The sequence below is a fragment of the Triplophysa rosa genome, unplaced genomic scaffold, assembly GCF_024868665.1.
Source record: "Triplophysa rosa unplaced genomic scaffold, Trosa_1v2 scaffold47_ERROPOS3222836, whole genome shotgun sequence".
Taxonomy (NCBI): domain Eukaryota; kingdom Metazoa; phylum Chordata; class Actinopteri; order Cypriniformes; family Nemacheilidae; genus Triplophysa; species Triplophysa rosa.
This window is the reverse complement of record NW_026634485.1, coordinates 96,054-113,899: the sequence shown is the minus strand read 5'-3', so window position 1 is coordinate 113,899 and position 17,846 is coordinate 96,054. Positions and strand designations below refer to the sequence as shown.

General features: G+C 37.3%; 1 protein-coding gene across 3 annotated transcripts in view; it reads left to right on the top strand.

Moving 5' to 3' along the window:
* slc1a2b (solute carrier family 1 member 2b) overlaps nucleotides 1-17,846 on the top strand; it is a 51,610-nt gene that overhangs the window by 25,470 nt on the left and 8,294 nt on the right. For 2 of the 3 annotated variants that reach the window (XM_057328446.1, XM_057328445.1), the window contains exons 2-10: nucleotides 3,269-3,408; nucleotides 10,970-11,122; nucleotides 11,325-11,575; nucleotides 11,658-11,805; nucleotides 11,896-12,022; nucleotides 12,101-12,334; nucleotides 13,153-13,347; nucleotides 13,713-13,847; nucleotides 13,965-14,199. In XM_057328446.1, coding sequence (XP_057184429.1) covers nucleotides 3,279-3,408; nucleotides 10,970-11,122; nucleotides 11,325-11,575; nucleotides 11,658-11,805; nucleotides 11,896-12,022; nucleotides 12,101-12,334; nucleotides 13,153-13,347; nucleotides 13,713-13,847; nucleotides 13,965-14,199 — 1,608 coding nt within the window. In that variant the 5' untranslated portion in view covers nucleotides 3,269-3,278. The remainder of the gene's footprint in view (nucleotides 1-3,268; nucleotides 3,409-10,969; nucleotides 11,123-11,324; nucleotides 11,576-11,657; nucleotides 11,806-11,895; nucleotides 12,023-12,100; nucleotides 12,335-13,152; nucleotides 13,348-13,712; nucleotides 13,848-13,964; nucleotides 14,200-17,846) is intronic. The other variant, XM_057328448.1, reaches the window with a different exon arrangement.

The window sequence follows — 17,846 nt, the reverse complement described above, 5'->3', positions numbered from 1 at the left end:
CGAATGGAATTCTGTGTTCACCTCTTTGCTGATTAGCCGTTTTTAGTCGTCACAATTTTTAAGATGGTCTTTCTTTTTGTTCGTCCTTTGCAAGTGCCACTTACAAACTAGCATACACTTAACAAGGGGAAGTTAGCTTCCAGCTGTTTACCTGCCATTCTCCTGCTGTGTCTGCACAGCATATGTGACCGCACTGATGGTGTCTGCATGAACAGGTTGCACAGTGGGATGCAAAATACGTTGACTGAATATGTACACACGACCAATCATTGCATATGGACTGAAAGTAATGATTAGGAAAACTTTTTTTGGTCCTACGCCTGTATCTATCACAGACAATACATAATTATAAAAATACAATTGGACCACTTTATTGCTATCAGGGTGTAAATAGATTTCCAACCAGCATGACAAAATATTTTTCTGGACAGGATCACCTATTCTGCTTTTAAATCTTTCATTTGGGTTCAGAGAAAATAAATATATTTCAAAGTATCTTTAAGCAAAGTCCCATTTTATTGACTTTTAAATTGTATAAATAAGTAAGGAATGACAAAAGTAGGATATTTCCTGCATACGTGAAGTGAATCGATTTAAAAATCAATTACAAATCAAGTACTACAGCATTGGAGGCCAATGTGGCTTGTATTGAGTTTAGTTCAAGTTAATGGTGACTAAGGGTGATGCATCTGACCCTGCTGATTGATGCTGTGTTGAAAAGATGATGACATTTGCCTTAATTATCCAAAAGGATTTTTTTGCTTAGCTGTTATGTCTTTAGAGACTTACTTGACTTCTAAATGAAGTTTCACTTTAGTATCATATTAAAAATAGTTCATATAGAACTATGCCGTAAAATGAGTTTGGATAGCTCAAATTATGTTATTGAAACAATGTCGGTGTTTGTTCATATTGAAATCTCTATTCTTGCTGTCTGAGCCAACCTGAGCACATTCCTACAAAGATAATAGTAATATGAAAGATATGCGTTGTACAATTGGCAAACTTTAATTTAATTACATTAGATATCCTATAATGAACAAATACACATTTTGGAGTATTACGGTATTTTAAACTTCAATTTCATTGTATTGCATAACATAGATAACCCAAAAATAGTATTTTAAAATTATATTTTTGTCTGAGCTCTCTTTAACACAGTGATGGAGGAATCTCATCTTGTTGAGCTTGTTAGATGGATCCTAATGTTTAATGAACAAGAACACCTGATAGTAGTAGAGTGGTTATGGGTCAAGTGTAGTGTTTAAGGGGTCATCCCTTAAAGCTTTGCTGTTCTTACTGCCCGGATGATATGTTAAACTGTGTGAAGAAAAGGGCTTTTCTGGGATTCAACCTCATAGCTTTCTTTATATATTCTAGATTTTTAGGGTAAGTGATCGCCAGTGTCTTCATTCTTATACTGCAGACTTGAAATTCTTTAGTTTACCATTGAGCAGGGTGTGAGCATAGTGCTTCAGAAGCTAATTAAATACTGGTAAAAGTTGGCTCTTTGAAGTTATTTGTCGGGTGTCAGAGGTAGCCAATCAGTGATTGACTTGACTTTTGTTAGATATGTTAGGTCATATTCACAAGGGCAATGTCCAGATATTTTGAAGGGCTCAAGCCCATCAAGAACAAAGACACTTGCCAAATCCACACTGATAAATGTATAGGCATGTTGAAAATGTATGATAACTATTAGGTCACCAGTGTCACCTTACTTGAACTGTTATATAAACTCTTAGCAATATTAGAAAAATAGATCAATAACTTAACAACAGTATAGCGTAACAGTTCTATCGGTGTTCATAGTGTTCTGTGTCCTTTAACCTAGTTTATGTTCATTAGTTCATCAGTTTCACCTGTGTTCCATTAGCTCATTAGTTCCCTTTATTTGGCCTGTGTATTTAAACCCTGTTATATTCTCAGTTCTTTGTCAGCTATTGTTTATGTTTTATGTGTAGTTCTGTTCCTGATTGCCTTTGTTGATTATTAAATAACCTTTTGACCACAGTCCTTCTGAATAAATTTAAGAAATTTGATGTGGCCTAGATGACAGATTTTCATTTGGATGTAAAATGACAAACCCTCAAAATCTCCATCTGTGTTTCTTGAAGCATGAGGATATTCTATCCGCTGGGAAACCGTCATTCTGTTCATTAAAACAGAGACATGTGGCAATGCTTCTAACCTATCTGTTAGGCAGATACTGCCGGTTCGATTCCCAGGGCCGGCGGGTAACAACTGAGGTGCCCTTGAGCAAGGCACCTTACCCCTACTTGCTCCCCGGGCGCTGCAGTGATAGCTGCCCACTGCTCCGGGGGTACGTGTGTCCACTACTCTCTGGATGGGTTAAATGCAGAGGTCACATTTCGTTGCCTTGTACCTTCGTACATGTGCAATGACAATAAATTGAATCTAAATCTATCTAAACAAACTCGCATGCATCCAATTAAAGGCATGTATAATTACATAGGATCACACATAGTAAACCAAAATCAACACCACAGTGGCTAAAAGAGGGGTGCTAATGAACCTGAACGTATTTAGCTCTACAGTTACGGCTCTACAACTGCTATTTTTAGACCTAAAACAAAACAATATGATTATTTTTGAAAATTGATACAGTTCAGCAACGGTCGACACGAACATGCTAACTTTTGCTAAAAAAATCTAACCCTTTTTTCTCTCCCAACAGGTATTGTCTTACTTTGTGTAACCTGGTAACTCGTTATTGCACTTCTTCTTCTATTGTTACCTCAACGATTTAACACTTCGTTGTTTCCTCGCCTCTTGTAAGTCGCTTTGGATAAAAGCGTCTGCTAAATGCCTAAATGAAATATAAATGTAAATAATTTACAGCCATAGAAACTAATGAAAGAACACAGGCAAACGGGAACATAGAAATAAACCAAAACAGAACAAAATACAACTGTGACAGTTAGATTATATTAGCACATTTTTATTGAAAATATATTCTCAGATAAAATACAAATACTTTATTACACACCCTCTAGTTTAAGATAATGCAAAGCTGCAATGTTCAGGTCTGATTAAAATTAACATCCAAAGATTATATGACATTCATGATTTTCATTTCTTTAATATCCTTTCACTGAGAAATGTTCAATCCTTTATTTATTTGTTTTAAGCATATCATGTTGTGTTATTTACTTGTGTGTATGTGTAAAAACAAATCCAGCCCTTTACCATGTATGTTATTAGCGAGTTTCCTTTTTATTTACTGTAATTCTATTTTTCTCTGCAGTTCTGACAGCATGCCGAAGCACGTGGAAGTAAGAGTTCACGAAAGCCACTTGGAGCCCATAGAGACCAGGCCACGTTCCAAATTTGGCACAATATGCCAGAAGATGCGCAAGAACCTGCTGCTCACATTGACTGTTTTGGGTGAGTAATCATTACAATTAAAATTTCTTCTATTTCACATCTTGCAACCCATTTCAAACACACAGCAGTTTCCCATCTTAAATTTATTTCTAAAAGCATTTGGAACTGCTCTGCCTGTTTTCACTATACATGCTCCAGTAAACCGTACGTGAGATACAGTAAGTTACGTAATAAACAAAAGGAACATTGCTATTATAGCATATTTAATATATATTGTGCTTTTCACCCAATACACTGGTAACATCTATGCCAATGCCGTCGTGTTTTAGTGGTATTTGACACAAATAAAAATAAGTTTGTTCATTGATATTTGAGTGCTTTCATGGAGATATAGGAAATACAGAAACTCAACCCTTGCAAAATGTAAGACACTGCAACATTGGCAGCAATTGTAATTTTTGCAGCACTTCTGGGCCCGTATGTATAAAGCATCTTCGAGTAAAAATTTACTCTTAAGTGTGTCAAAATTCTAAGAATGACGTCATTTTACTCTTATTCCTAGACTTAAGAATAAGTGTGATTCATAAAGTTTCCTAAGTGTTAAGATTAGGTCTCAGCTCCTAAAGCTGAAGAGGTCTCCTAACCTAGTTAAGAGTAACAAGATGGCAGAACAGAGGCAGATAGCATGGACTTTACAACAAAAAACAATGTGTTAGAATGATATGATGACAAGGAGTTAATGAAATAATATAATAATACACAGTTGTGAGTGTAATAGGATGTGATTCAGCAGCTTAATTCTTTAAATTAACTTTTAAAACTCAATTAAAAGAGTTTGAAACCAAGCCATGATGGATACATATTTGTAATATTTTTGCACATAGTGCAAAATAAAATTTTGAAACTGCAATTTTTAACCTTTGCATCTCTGTCACCATTTCTGTTTGAAAAATGAAATTGCAGGTTACTTTATGTATTTATTTTCTTATGGGTAGATGTCAACTGATGTTAAATTTCCCACAAAATCGTACAGATCAATATATCAATCACTATTATAACGCTGGATTCACACGGGGCATCAGTGTCAATGCTTCTCATTTCCTTTAAATTTGTGATGTCATGCATTGCCAAACTGAATTGTGGGTCTGTCAGCGTCACTTCACTGGCGGTGCTCGCAGCGAGAAGTTGAACATTTCTCAACTTTTCAAACACCAACGCAGGCATCAGCCAATCAGATCGCCTTATGCAAATAACCTAGTGCAGGCGCTAGCCAATTGCGTTCATGCAATGAACAATTTGATTGGCTGTTGTCACTATGACGATCACGTCAACCACTTTACTGTTGTAAATCAAGGGAAGGTAAGCAGACAGTTTTCAACACTGATTTTTATCTACTTGCCCAATAATTAAATTTTGGTTTATTTCACCCAAATAAGTTATGGATTGCAGCTGTATATATAAATTAAATGTATATATTTTTTAATGTAATGTCTGAATTAAGTAATGTCTTAATTCAGTCATGAATAAATGGTGCCATGCTGCTCTGACTTGACCCTTGCAGGCTGCCTATTGGCTGATTCAGAGGTCAAGTGCGGCCATTTTGTGTTCGAGTCATTGTAGTCCTTAATTTTCAAAACTTAAGTCAGAACTTAAGAATCAGTATTAAACCTTACTGACAGTTGCTTTTAGCTTCTTTATAGAAGTCTCCTACTCTTAAAAAAGTCCTACTTCTTACTAAGAATTTTTTGACACTTAAGTCAAAGTTTAAGACTACTCTAAAGAGCATTTTTGAGAAGTTTTATACATACGGGCCCAGGTTTTCCTTACTCAACTTTATTTATGTAGCGCTTTTTAAAATTTCCATTGTTACAAAGCAGCTGTACATGAGACATATTGACTATATGCAAAACAATTAAAGTTATACCTGTAAAAACAAGACATACCCACATACAAAACACTCCACACACACAATATGCACACGTACGAACCCACATAGACATAGACACACACACAGACACGCACACACGCACAGTGAGAGCACACGTTTAAGATAAAGGAGAGAGAAATACAGGTCAAATATTAAACAGACTATAAATTCCTATATGCAATATTAATTAAGTAAAACTTAAAATTTCTAAAGCAGCCCCCCCCCGGCCAGGCAAATAGTGCAAAACAGTATGCAAATGGTGGCGAGTAACCCAAAACTAAAAAAAAAAAAAACTCGGGAGTACCCAGGCCCAACCAGGGGATTCCAGTTCCCCTCTGGCAAAAGCTGCTGCCTCTGCACAAGCTCGACAGTACTTGCACAACAAATAAAAATAAATACATTTACTAATAAGGTAAATTATAAATATAATCTAATAGCATTTGAAATTTTGTAGTGAAGACGTGTCAAGTCACCGCGTCCTTCTTTATCCAGCTCTATCATCTCAGCTCTTGTCAGGTCGCCACTTCCCATTCTCCGCTCTACCATCAGGTCTGGGCATGAACTGCATCCTGCTCGCTGTGGTAACCTTGGAACAATGAGACAAGACTGGCTGAGAGTAGAGTACTGTTCTGCACTCTTTGATGCAACAAGTACATCAGTTGTGTTTTTGGTTCCGGTTGATCTAACTAATGCAGCCTAAACCCTCTTTTATATTTTGGAAGTGTAGTGTATGCAAGATTAAAAAGATATGACTTTAGTCTAGATTTAAACTGACAGAGTGTGTCTGCCTCCCGGACAGTGCAGGGAAGATTGTTCCAACGTTTAGGTGATAGATAGGAAAGGGATCTACCACCTGTACTTGATTTTGAAATTCTAGGTATTACCCACTGACAGGACGCCTGAGAGCGTAATGCACGTGAAGGACTGTAATACAAGAGGAGTTCACTCAAGTACTGAGGAGCTAAACCATGTAGGACTTTATAGATAATAAGCAAGATTTTTAAGTTAACGCGATGCTTTATAGGTAACCCGTGCAAGGTTGACAGAACCGGGCTAATATGTTCATACTTTTTTGTACGTGTAAGAACTCGAGCTGCTGCGTTTTGGACCAGTTGGAGTTTTTGTAATAAGCCTGCAGGGCAGCCACCTATCAGTGCATTACAGTAGTCTAGTCTTGATGTCATGAATGCATGAATTAACTTCTCTGCATCTGACATTGACAGCATATGACGTAGTTTAGATATATTCTTAAAATGGAAAAACGCAATTTTACAGGTGTTGGCGACGTGGCTCTCAAATGACAGATTCAGATTCAGAAAACGAGGGTTTTATGGAACATCCGTCAATAGTTAAACAGTATTCTTGGTTGTTACTTATAGCAGTTTTCGGTCCAATAAGTAACACTTCCGTTTTGTCCGAGTTCAGTAATAAAAAGTTGTTACTCATCCAGTTTTTTATATCGCCTATGCATTTCATTATTTGATGGAACTGCTGTGTTTCATGAGGCTTCGAGGAAAATAAAGTTGAGTATCATCAGCATAACAGTGAAAGCTAACTCCGTGTCGCTTTATTATATCTCCTGGAGGTAGCATGTATAATGCGAAGAGCAGAGGCCCTAAGACTGAGCCATGTGGTACACCGTACTGGACTTGCGATTTGCGTGACACCTCATTGTTTATTGCTACAAATTGAAAACGGTCAGATAAATAAGATTTAAACCATTTCAAAGCTATTCCTTTAATGCCGACATAATTTTCGAGTCTATGTAGGAGTGTGCTGTGGTCAATGGTGTCGAATGCAGCACTAAGGTCTAGGAGCACCAATAACGAGATACAACCTCGGTCAGACGCCAATAGTAGATCATTTGTAACTCTGATCAAAGCAGTCTCTGTACTGTGACATGCTGTAAATCCAGACTGGAATTCTTCATTGATGTCATTCCTTTGGAGGAAGGAGCATAATTGAGTTGAAACTACTTTTTCCAGAACTTTAGATATGAAAGGTAGATTCGATATAGGCCTGTAGTTCCCTAGTTCTCTCGGGTCGAGTTGGGTTTTTTTGACAAGGGCCTTATAACAGCCACCTTATATGCTTTAGGCCAGGGGTGTCCAATGTCGGTCCTGGAGGGCCACTGTCCTGCAGAGTTTAGCTCCAACTTTGCTCAACACACCTGTTTGGAAGTTTCTAGTCTGCTTTGTGAGACCTTGATTAGCTGTTCAGATGTGTTTGATTAGGGTTGAAGCTAAACTTTGCAGGACATCGGCCCTCCAGGACTGACCTTTGACACCCCTGCTTTAGGCACATGTCCTAATGTCAGAGATGAGTTAACAATACTAAGAAGAGGAGCTATAATTTCTGGGAGCATCTCTTTCAGTAGATTTGTAGGTATAGGGTTTAGCATACATGTTGTTGATTTAGATGATCTAATGATTTTAGACAATTCATCGTGATCTACGGTAGAAAATAAATGCATTTTCTCCTTAGGGGCACTGTGGTTAGTTGTTCAGCGGGTTTCACTTCTGGTTGCATTGTTATAATTTTTTCTCTAATATCTTGGATTTTATTTGTGAAGTAGTTCATAAATTCATCACTGTTATGATGATATACAGGATCTGAAGTCGCTGACGATTTATTTTTTGTTAATTTAGCCACTGTGTTAAATAAAAACCTAGGATTGTGCTGGTTTTCTTCTATTAGTGATGAAAAGTAGGTGGATCTAGACGTTTTCAGGGCTTTCCTGTATTTTCGAAAACCATCCTTCCATGCTGTACGAAAAACCTCTAATTTAGTTTTCTTAAAGTTGCGCTCCATTTTTCAGGCCGCTTTCTTTAGAGCCTGAGTGTGTTCATTATACCACCGTGTTGGGCTGCCATTTTTAATCTTCTTTAAACGCAAAAGAGCAACTGTGTCTAGCGTTTCTGAGAAGGTGGAGTTAAAATTTTCAGTGGTAATGTCAAGATCTTCAATGTTATTTCTCATGCTAGAGATTTGAGACAATTCAGGCAGATTATCGAGAAACGCATCTTTGGTAGTTGAAGTTATTGTTCTACCATATTTGTAACAATGAGTTTTATTTGCAGCCATAGGCCAGTGAAGCAAACATAATACCAGATAATGATCCAAAATGTCTTCACTCTGCTGAAGGATTTAAACATCGTCCACGTTTATACCGTAAAACCGTATTAAATCTAAAGTATGATTACGAAGGTGAGTGGGTCCTGACACATGTTGACTAATGCGTTAAGAGTGTCTTGTTTTTGAAAGCCATTCCTAAGGCATCTGTATCGTTATCTACATGGATGTTAAAGTCACCAACGACAAGGAATCTATCTGCGGCCAGTACTAGTTCTGATAAGAACCCACCAAATTCTTTAATAAAATCTGTGTGTTGCCCTGGAGGCCTATATACAATAGCTAGAATTAAAAAAAAAAGTTTTATCCTTCGTATTAGGTGTTGATACATGAAGTACAATGATTTCAAAAGAATTGTATTTAGAGTTAGACTTCTGGGAAATGCTAAAAGAGTTATTGTAAAGTGCTGCGACACCTCCCCCTCTGTCTTTTAGATGAGGCTCATGTTTATAATAATAATTTTGGGGGACAGATTCACTTAAAGTAATATAATCATCTGGTTTAAGCCATGTTTCTGTCAAACAGAGCATGTCTATTTTATGATCTGTTATCATATCGTTAACAAAAAGTGCTTTATTAGAGAGAGATCTAATATTTATTTACATTTCACTAAAGAAATGTTAACATATAGTTCACACTAGAGAATAATAACAGAATTTCTAAAAATAGCCCAGGGCAAATGTTTACACGCCCCTGATTCTTAATACTGTATGATGTTACCTGCTCAATCAATGACAGTTTTTATGTTTAGTCATAGTTGTTTAAGGGTTTCTTGTTTGTCATGTGTCATTAGACTGTCCACTGATCTTCAAAACAATCTGTCATGGCTCTGCTTCATTTAGTCATGTTTTTCTTGGTCCTGTAGCAGAGCCATGGCAAAGCCTTAGGTTTTGTGTGAGAAGACCATGGGATGTTTATCTTCTGATATCTCATGTGTTTTCTCGTGTCTTGTCATTGGCCCCACCCCTCTCGTTTCATGTATTGCTTCCCTGCAGTGTCTAATGTTTCCCACCTGCCCTGTGTAATTATCACTCTTTTGTCTCTCCTTTAAAATGCCCTGTTGTTTCATTGTCTTGTTGCTCTTGTATTACGTTTGTCATGCTTACCTGTCTTAATGTCTGCCTTGCGGTACATGTACTCCATGTTCCTGTTTGCTGTGTAATCCCCAGTCCTGTAGTAAGTGTTTAGTCTAGTTTTTTTGCCAAGTGATGTTTAGTCCAGTTTAATGTTTAGTGAGTCCTCGTTCTGTTCTTGTATATTGTTTTCTTGTTCCTGTGTTTTACCCCCGCGTGGGCTTTTGTTTTGTGTTTTGTTTCCTTGATTAATAAAATCTCTGTTAATAACCCTTTAATCCCCGCTGCCTGCATTTGGGTTCTTCCCGTGCAAATGGTGACACAATCACCCAGGTCCTTCACAATCTTTTCTTTTTCAGCATTTCTGGATATTTGACTCATGTCCAGCAGTAACTGTATATGATGTTGAGATTCCTCTTTTTACATTGAGGACAATCAAGAGACTCATACACAACTATTACAATAGATAGAAACATCCAGTGCTGCCCACAAAGTCAACACCTTTCATTTAAAGTCAGGTGGGTGTAAACCTCTGAAAATGGTTTTGGTGTAAAAAAATATATATTTAATTTCCTGAAAAACTTTGTATTTTTAAATCTTCTGAAGGACATTAGTAAATGAAAACATAAGATGTATAAATAACAACAAACAAACAAAAACCATTTACACCAAAACCATTTTTGGAGGTTTACACCCACCTGACTTTAAATGAACATCACAAGTGTTATAGGGTTTTGAACACAGCACAAGGGTTAAAAGTGTAACCATTAAACTATTGGTACTGCAGTAAAACCATGGGTCATTTTCATAACGGTACATCTATAGCTGTATAATTCCGCCATTGTTTTCCAGAAGTCTGCAGGGGTGATGTCTAAAACGTCTTTTTCTTATTACATACTTAGTGAGTTGATCCGCTTCATGCAATTAGTGGGGTACATTTGCAAATGATTCACAGAGCATGCTATGTGGTCAGCTATGTGTTGGGAGAGAGCGTTATGTTGCAAAAGTAAAACCAAGGTTTAATGAAATCACGCTCTCTATATAAATTGGGATGGTGGCTCCTGAAGCCAAACACACAATAAATAATATAATGCTATAAAGTAGTTATTATATGGTTGGGGACCTCTAACAAAGTCAAGCTATTCTTTTTTAATCCATTTTAAGGGTTTGCAACTTTGGTCTTTTCTTTATATACAACTTTGCAGCCTAACTGATGAAATTAAGGTAAACTGTGCAAAATAAATTGTGTGAAATAAATTCATATACTTATTTGTGTTGATATGTTTGCCCATATTGCATAATGATTTTTAAGCTGCAAGCTGTAACTTTTGCCTCTGTGTCAACATCTGTTTGAAACTATAAAATGCAGATTATTTTAGGTACTTACCTTTTAATATACCTTTTTAAATATGCTTTGGGGTCTTTCAGTTAATTGACTACCGAATAATAAAAATCTGAATACATTCTCTCTAACACCGTTCCACCATAGGAGTGATTTTGGGAGCTGTGTCTGGCATGCTGCTGCGCGTTGCTTCCCCGATCGATGACAACATTGTCATGGTAATTGCCTTCCCTGGAGATATTCTAATGAGGATGCTAAAAATGCTCATCCTTCCCTTAATCATCTCCAGCTTAATTACAGGTAACACAAACAAACATTCACAAAGCTGTAACCAACAAGATTGGAAAAGCTGACTTAATGACAAAAATGACAAATTGAACAGATAAACAAATCTGTTTGACCTGTATAATATTAAACACTGTTTGGCAAACTGTGTTTACAATCTGAAACAGAATATAAAACTATAAATGAAAAATAATCTACTACATTTTTTTTAACAAAGGTCTTTCTGGTCTGGATGCAAAGTCAAGTGGTCGTCTGGGTTCCAGAGCCATGATTTATTATATGACCACTACTATCATTGCGGCTGTGCTGGGGGTTATCCTGGTGCTTCTCATTCACCCTGGTAATCCAAAACTCAAGGAGAATCTGGGAGAGGGAGCCGAAAACGAGGAGGTTTCCAGTCTCGATGCCTTTTTTGACCTTATCAGAAACCTCTTTCCTGAGAACTTGGTTCAGGCTTGCTTCCAGCAGGTAAGATGCGTGCTGCTATATGCGCTCATTAGGAAATTGCCATGAAATGGTGAATAAATTGATGTGATGTTTAAATACACAGGTCCAAACTGTTGTAAAGAAGGTAGAGGTTCAACCTGACTTTGATGACACCAATAGCACGGGTGACTACCACTCCAATGCCACCAAGCCACCCCCTATTTTCATAGACAAGAAATCTCTGCAATACAAGAGTGGAATGAATGTGTTGGGTATGGGCATTACTTTTGAGATATATACATGCGCTTTCTTTTTTTTTTCATTTAGTTCACATTTTAATTGTTGCCATTGATATGTTCTAGGAATAATTGGATTCTTCATCGCCTTTGGTATTTGTATGGGCAAGATGGGAGAAAAAGCCAGGCTTATGATTGAATTCTTCAACATTCTCAATGAGATTGTAATGAAGCTGGTTATCATGATCATGTGGTAAGTATTTACTCTTCAAACTAGCATGGTTAGCTTTAAATTTTACATGGATGGACTTACATCACAATCATTTTATAGGTATTCACCCTTTGGCATCGCCTGCCTCATCTGTGGAAAGATCATCTCCATAAGAGATTTGGAGGTAGTGGCTAGGCAACTGGGGATGTACATGGTAACAGTTATCATTGGTCTGATCATCCATGGTGCCATATTCCTGCCGTGTATCTACTTTGCAATTGTGAGGAAAAACCCCTACTCGTTCTTCATGGGTATCTTCCAAGCCTGGATCACTGCTCTGGGCACAGCCTCTAGGTATGAGATGTCTTTCGGGTTTTGCATTAAAATGGCTTTTTACCTGATCTATTAATCACCACATGATTAAAACCGTCTTTTAACCTGTGCAGTAGGTGATTTCTGACAAACAGAATGAGAACCTTTGAAAGTAATATAATCAAAAACATCCCTGCCCACGACATTCACAACCTTTTATTGCTCCATCTTTAAAATAACACATGCTTGCTCAAACACACAGAACAAATATTCACAAAATTGTTTGTTTGGGTGTCTATTTTAATTTTCAAAAGCGTTTCTCAGAAATCGCTTACTCCATTTTTAAGGAGAATTACAGTAAATTGAGATGTTGACTCGTCTCATAAAAGCAGAATTGTTATACAATGTTTCTTGATATGCCATGGTCTATTTGAATACTGGATTCTGATTGACTGGAAGGTGTGCATTAAAATCGTTTAATAGGGTAGTTCCAGTCAGTTTGATCAACGTTTGAAATTAACTGACAAAAATAACATGTGTGAACAGTCATTTTTTTACATGTCTGATCAATTTTACACTGTTAACATCAATAACAGCTTTAACTTGGCAAATGACCATGGTATAAACGGGATAATCCACAGCTAGCCTTGCATTAAAGGATGCACTTTGTGGAATCCGCTTCGCGAATGGCCTATTATGTGATTGTAAATGTTTTGCATAACAAAATACATTACCGTATCTAAACATAAATGTATCTAAGAACATTTATTTAGTTTTAACTGTCGTTAATTCAGCCAGCTAAAAATGCTAATTGTTGAGACACGGATGCAAGCATAACCCACTTTTTTGTCTTCTTGTAGTGCTGGTACTCTGCCTGTAACGTTCCGTTGTCTTGAGGAGAACCTCGGTATTGACAAAAGAGTTACACGTTTTGTGCTTCCAGTCGGAGCAACGATTAACATGGATGGCACGGCTCTCTATGAGGCTGTAGCTGCCATTTTCATTGCCCAAATGAACGGAATTTATTTAGATCCCGGTCAGATTGTCACTGTCAGGTAAAACAGAATATATACCTATGTAATATTTATGTATTATAAACCAACTTATCTATAATATTTTTTTTCTAAACCTATCATTCAACTTGTTCATTCATAATATATATTTATAATTATGAATTATTATAAATTTAGTAATCATTTTTACATAACATACAAGTAGATAAAATGAGCATAAATCATGTATTAAACACAAAAATCTAATGAAATTACAAGTGTTTTTATTTCAGTCAATTTCTAGTTAGACTTTTTGCTTTTATATGCATATGCATTAAAAAGGTTTTTGTGTTGCATTGAATACTGTAAGAGTCCCTACTAGATTTGAATAGTCAACAAGTGCTTGTATTCTTCCTTCCATAATATAGTCTTACAGCAACACTTGCCAGTATCGGAGCAGCTAGTATCCCGAGTGCTGGACTTGTTACCATGTTACTTATTCTGACAGCTGTAGGACTGCCAACCCAAGACATCAGTCTGCTGGTGGCTGTTGATTGGCTTCTGTGGGTATTCTGAATCTACACTGTGAATCTATATGTATTCCCGATTTGTTTATTTTGGTTTGGAAATCGTTTGCATGTTGAAGTGGAGCTTTTAACCTGATTATTTATTCCTTACAGGGATCGTTTCCGTACCTCAGTCAATGTGGTTGGAGACTCCTATGGGGCTGGCATTGTCTACCACCTGTCCAAGCCAGAGCTTGATGCTCTAGACGCACAGCACGGAAAGTCAGATGACATAGAGATGATGACCAAGACCCAGTCCTACTATGATGACCTCAAAAACCATCACGAAAACAACTCCAACCAGTGCGTCCATGCTGCTCAAAATTCAGTGCTAGTAGATGATTGCAAGGTACAAGTCACGCTTGCTGACGTAGACATATCTAACACATCACATATCCTTGCATGTTTGCTATCCATCCATCCATCCATCCATCCATCCACCCACCCATCATCTATTGATCGATCGATACATAAATAAATACATACACATTATTTATTTATATACAGGGAGCGGATTTTGTGACTTTTTCACATATAGTGTATAAAAATCCAAAAATGAAATCTCTTCGATTAAATAAGATTTGATTCAAGAACTGTGTTGTTACATAACTGTTTTCTGTAGTCAGAAGGTCTGCTCCTGTTCGTAGCATGCATGCTCTTTTTCTAAATCTAACCCAGTTTATCTAAAAATGCAACCATGGTAGAAGCTTTGCAAATAATTACTCACAAATGTTCGGAAAAAATGCTGTACCTTGTTATGTTTTCAACGAAATAACATTTGGTTTTATTCAATACAATACACCTCCAAATCAGAAAAAGTTGGGACACTATGTGGATATTAACTCAGCAAATGTACTGTTTAAAAAGGAAAAAGATTACATTACATTTGATGGCTGCAACAAGTCTCAAAAAAGTTGGGAAAGTAAAAAAAGCCTGGAAAGGTAAGTGTTATTAAAAAGAAACTAATTAGGGTAACTGCCAGAAGGTCAGACTGGGTGTACAAAATTGTATTTTACAGAGAGTATAGCCCTATTCGCACGGGATTAGTATGACCTCTAGTCATTTGTAACAATTGCAGAGGTTGTCTGTGATCATAATTCCGTGCGAATCGGCCATGTCTGTAATTTGTAAAGTAAAAATTCCCCCGCAATTTACCATATTTTGACGAACACCGAGGTCCTGCGATAATATTAGTCCCCTGCGAATCTGCATCTCTGTGATTTGGCGGGCTCATATATCATTTTTCAAGGTTTTACCACCGGTTGCAAATAATGGAGGCTGTGTTGAAGTGTTTTGATATCATTTCGGGTGCTGGGTCATATCCATACTAGTGATGTGTGAGACTAATCGACTAGTTTAAACTAGGGCTGTGCAAAAATATCGATACATGTAACTATCGCAATATTTTTTTTTTCAATAGTGTATCGATAGTGATACCTCCACTATCGATATTTTTTTTAAAATCATGTCATATACATACGGCCAAAAGTAAGTGGAAGCGAGCATGGCAAAAATATAAGAACGCTTGGAGCTCTCAGAGCTGATGTGTGGGTGTGCTTTGGTTTTCAAAATAAGTCATGGAGTAATGAGTTATATAAAATAATGCTGTTTGTAGGCTTCGCAAGTCATGACACAAGTCACTTGGCTACTGCAGTGCATTAGACAAAAAGTTTATTAAGAAAAGTAACAATGCCATTTATTGTGCTTTCATGGATGTGACACCAGCACATTTACAGCACGGATGAACCAGGGGTTTTATACTGCCCATGTTCAGTGTTTTAACTGTAATGCACCACAACAGCCAATTGACTTGCGTGAGCCACCTTATTCCCCTGTGCTACCCACTTGAGGGGCGCAATCCACAGTTTGAGAACCCAAACCTCTGATCTAAAGGTCCATGCATCGCACATCATGGCCACTCTGCAGAGGTAAGGGATGTTTTTACACTTATCCTTACAGAAAACCCCCGGTGGTGCACAGCATGTTGTATTTCTAGCTCTACTTTTTACATTTTCTATTTGAAGTATTGCAATATATCGCAAATGTGTATCGTATCGAAATACATAGCAATATATTGTATCGTGACCCATCTATCGTGATATGTATCGTATCGGGAGGCACTTGCCAATACACAGCCCTAGTTTAAACGGTAAGCTCCTACTAGTCAACATTGAAAACAACAGTCGATTACGCGAGAAAATTACACAAAATGTTATAATTTAAATGACTTCCTTTTTAATATTTCGTTTAAAAAATGTTTAAATCACTTACTAAAACAATATGTTTAATAAAATAATTATTAATAGTCTTTAAAAATGTATCAGGAACGAAATGTTTTAATTTTAGGTCATATCTAGTATGCGTTTCCATTGTGCCAATTGCAGCACGCTCAGAAATGACCACTTGAAAGACGAGTTGTGGGGCTGTTTTGAATGAGGAAAACGGGTAGGTTTTACGCAAACTATGTCATATCAAAGTGCAAAACAATAATTTCACTGAACCATGCGTAACCATACTGTATCATATTTTTTTGGCGCAATGCGGAAAATGCAGACGGAAGCACGGAATGCAGGCATAAAACGAAAAAGTAGATAATGATCTAAAGCTACACACAGTTATGTTAACAATTACTTAATAATAATTATCAATATCTTCATTTAATGTTCATTTAAAATGCATGAAAGACAGGTTTACGTTATTTGATGGCAGAATGAGCTGTAAATGCGGTGAATGCATCTTGAGCACACTCAATAAAACTGAGATGAGAATGTCTCAGCTTCTAGATTCAGACCTTTGAAATTTCTTTGATTATAATGTTTATGACAAAAAAGCACTTGAACATGATCGCTTAGCACTGTTATGTGTGTATTGCGCAGATTCCTCAAACGGAGTTATTGTTCACAAACATTTTCATCCGAGCATAACGCTTGCATTTCCTCAACAAGAACATGTAAAACTAGAAAGTAAAGTTCGAGTACAAACTTTACGTTGGCTTGACAAAGGCTGTCCTGAAGAGTTTGAAATAGTTTGAAAGGTTTTATCGATTAAAGTTATCGTAAAACTTTGTTCTCATTGTTCTGATGCATAGATATACTGTAGGTCTGGCTAAACGGTTGCTAAGGTCATGTGTTTGGTTGCTATGGGCGTGGCCTGGTAGCTGGCAATTGATAATACTCCAAGCCATAAGTGAAACGAACCAAACCCCATTTCTCTAAGATGTTCTGATGCAGAGATATAGGTATTGCTAAACGGTTGCTAGGCTAACCTGTTTGGTTGCTATGGGCGTGGCTTCGTATATGCCATTGATGATGCTCTAAGCTATGAGTGAAACGAACCAACTCCCGTGTCTCTACGATGTTCTTATGCAGAGATATAGGTTTTGATAAACGGTTGCTAGGCTAACCTGTTTTGTTGCTATGGGTGTGGCTTCATAGCTTAATGTTTCAGGGATACTGATTGGTTGCCTGAGCCAAATGAGCCCACCCCCTTGTCTCTACAACACTGTGTTGCAAAGATATCCATCTGGACTTTTTATAATGGGAGTCTATGGGAGCGGTTGCTAGGTTGCTGTAAATGGTTGCTATAGGCGTGGCTTCGTAGCTTAAGGAAGTTTCGGGGACACTGATTGGTTGCCTGAGTAAAATGAGTCCACCCCCTTGTCTCTTAATGGTTGTACTGCGAAGTTATTCAACATGGCACAGTTATGACGCCTTATATGTTTCCTGTCCCATTATAAGTCAATGGGGTGTAAGTTGTACCCCTGGGGCGTAAGAGCCCCCCAAAAGTCCCCATTGTGAGGTAAGTTCTTACAGAGCCTGCCAGCTTCTTCAAACGTGGTAACTCGCAAGTTTCTACGACATCCTCACTTTGAGTTATGAGCCATCAAAGTTTGTCGCAATGTTAAGTCTATGGAAAATTAGGTGGTTTGAGAGTCCGGTTTTCGAAAACCAGAATCCGGATCAGTTAGAAAAGATATAGCAACTCAAGTCACACCAG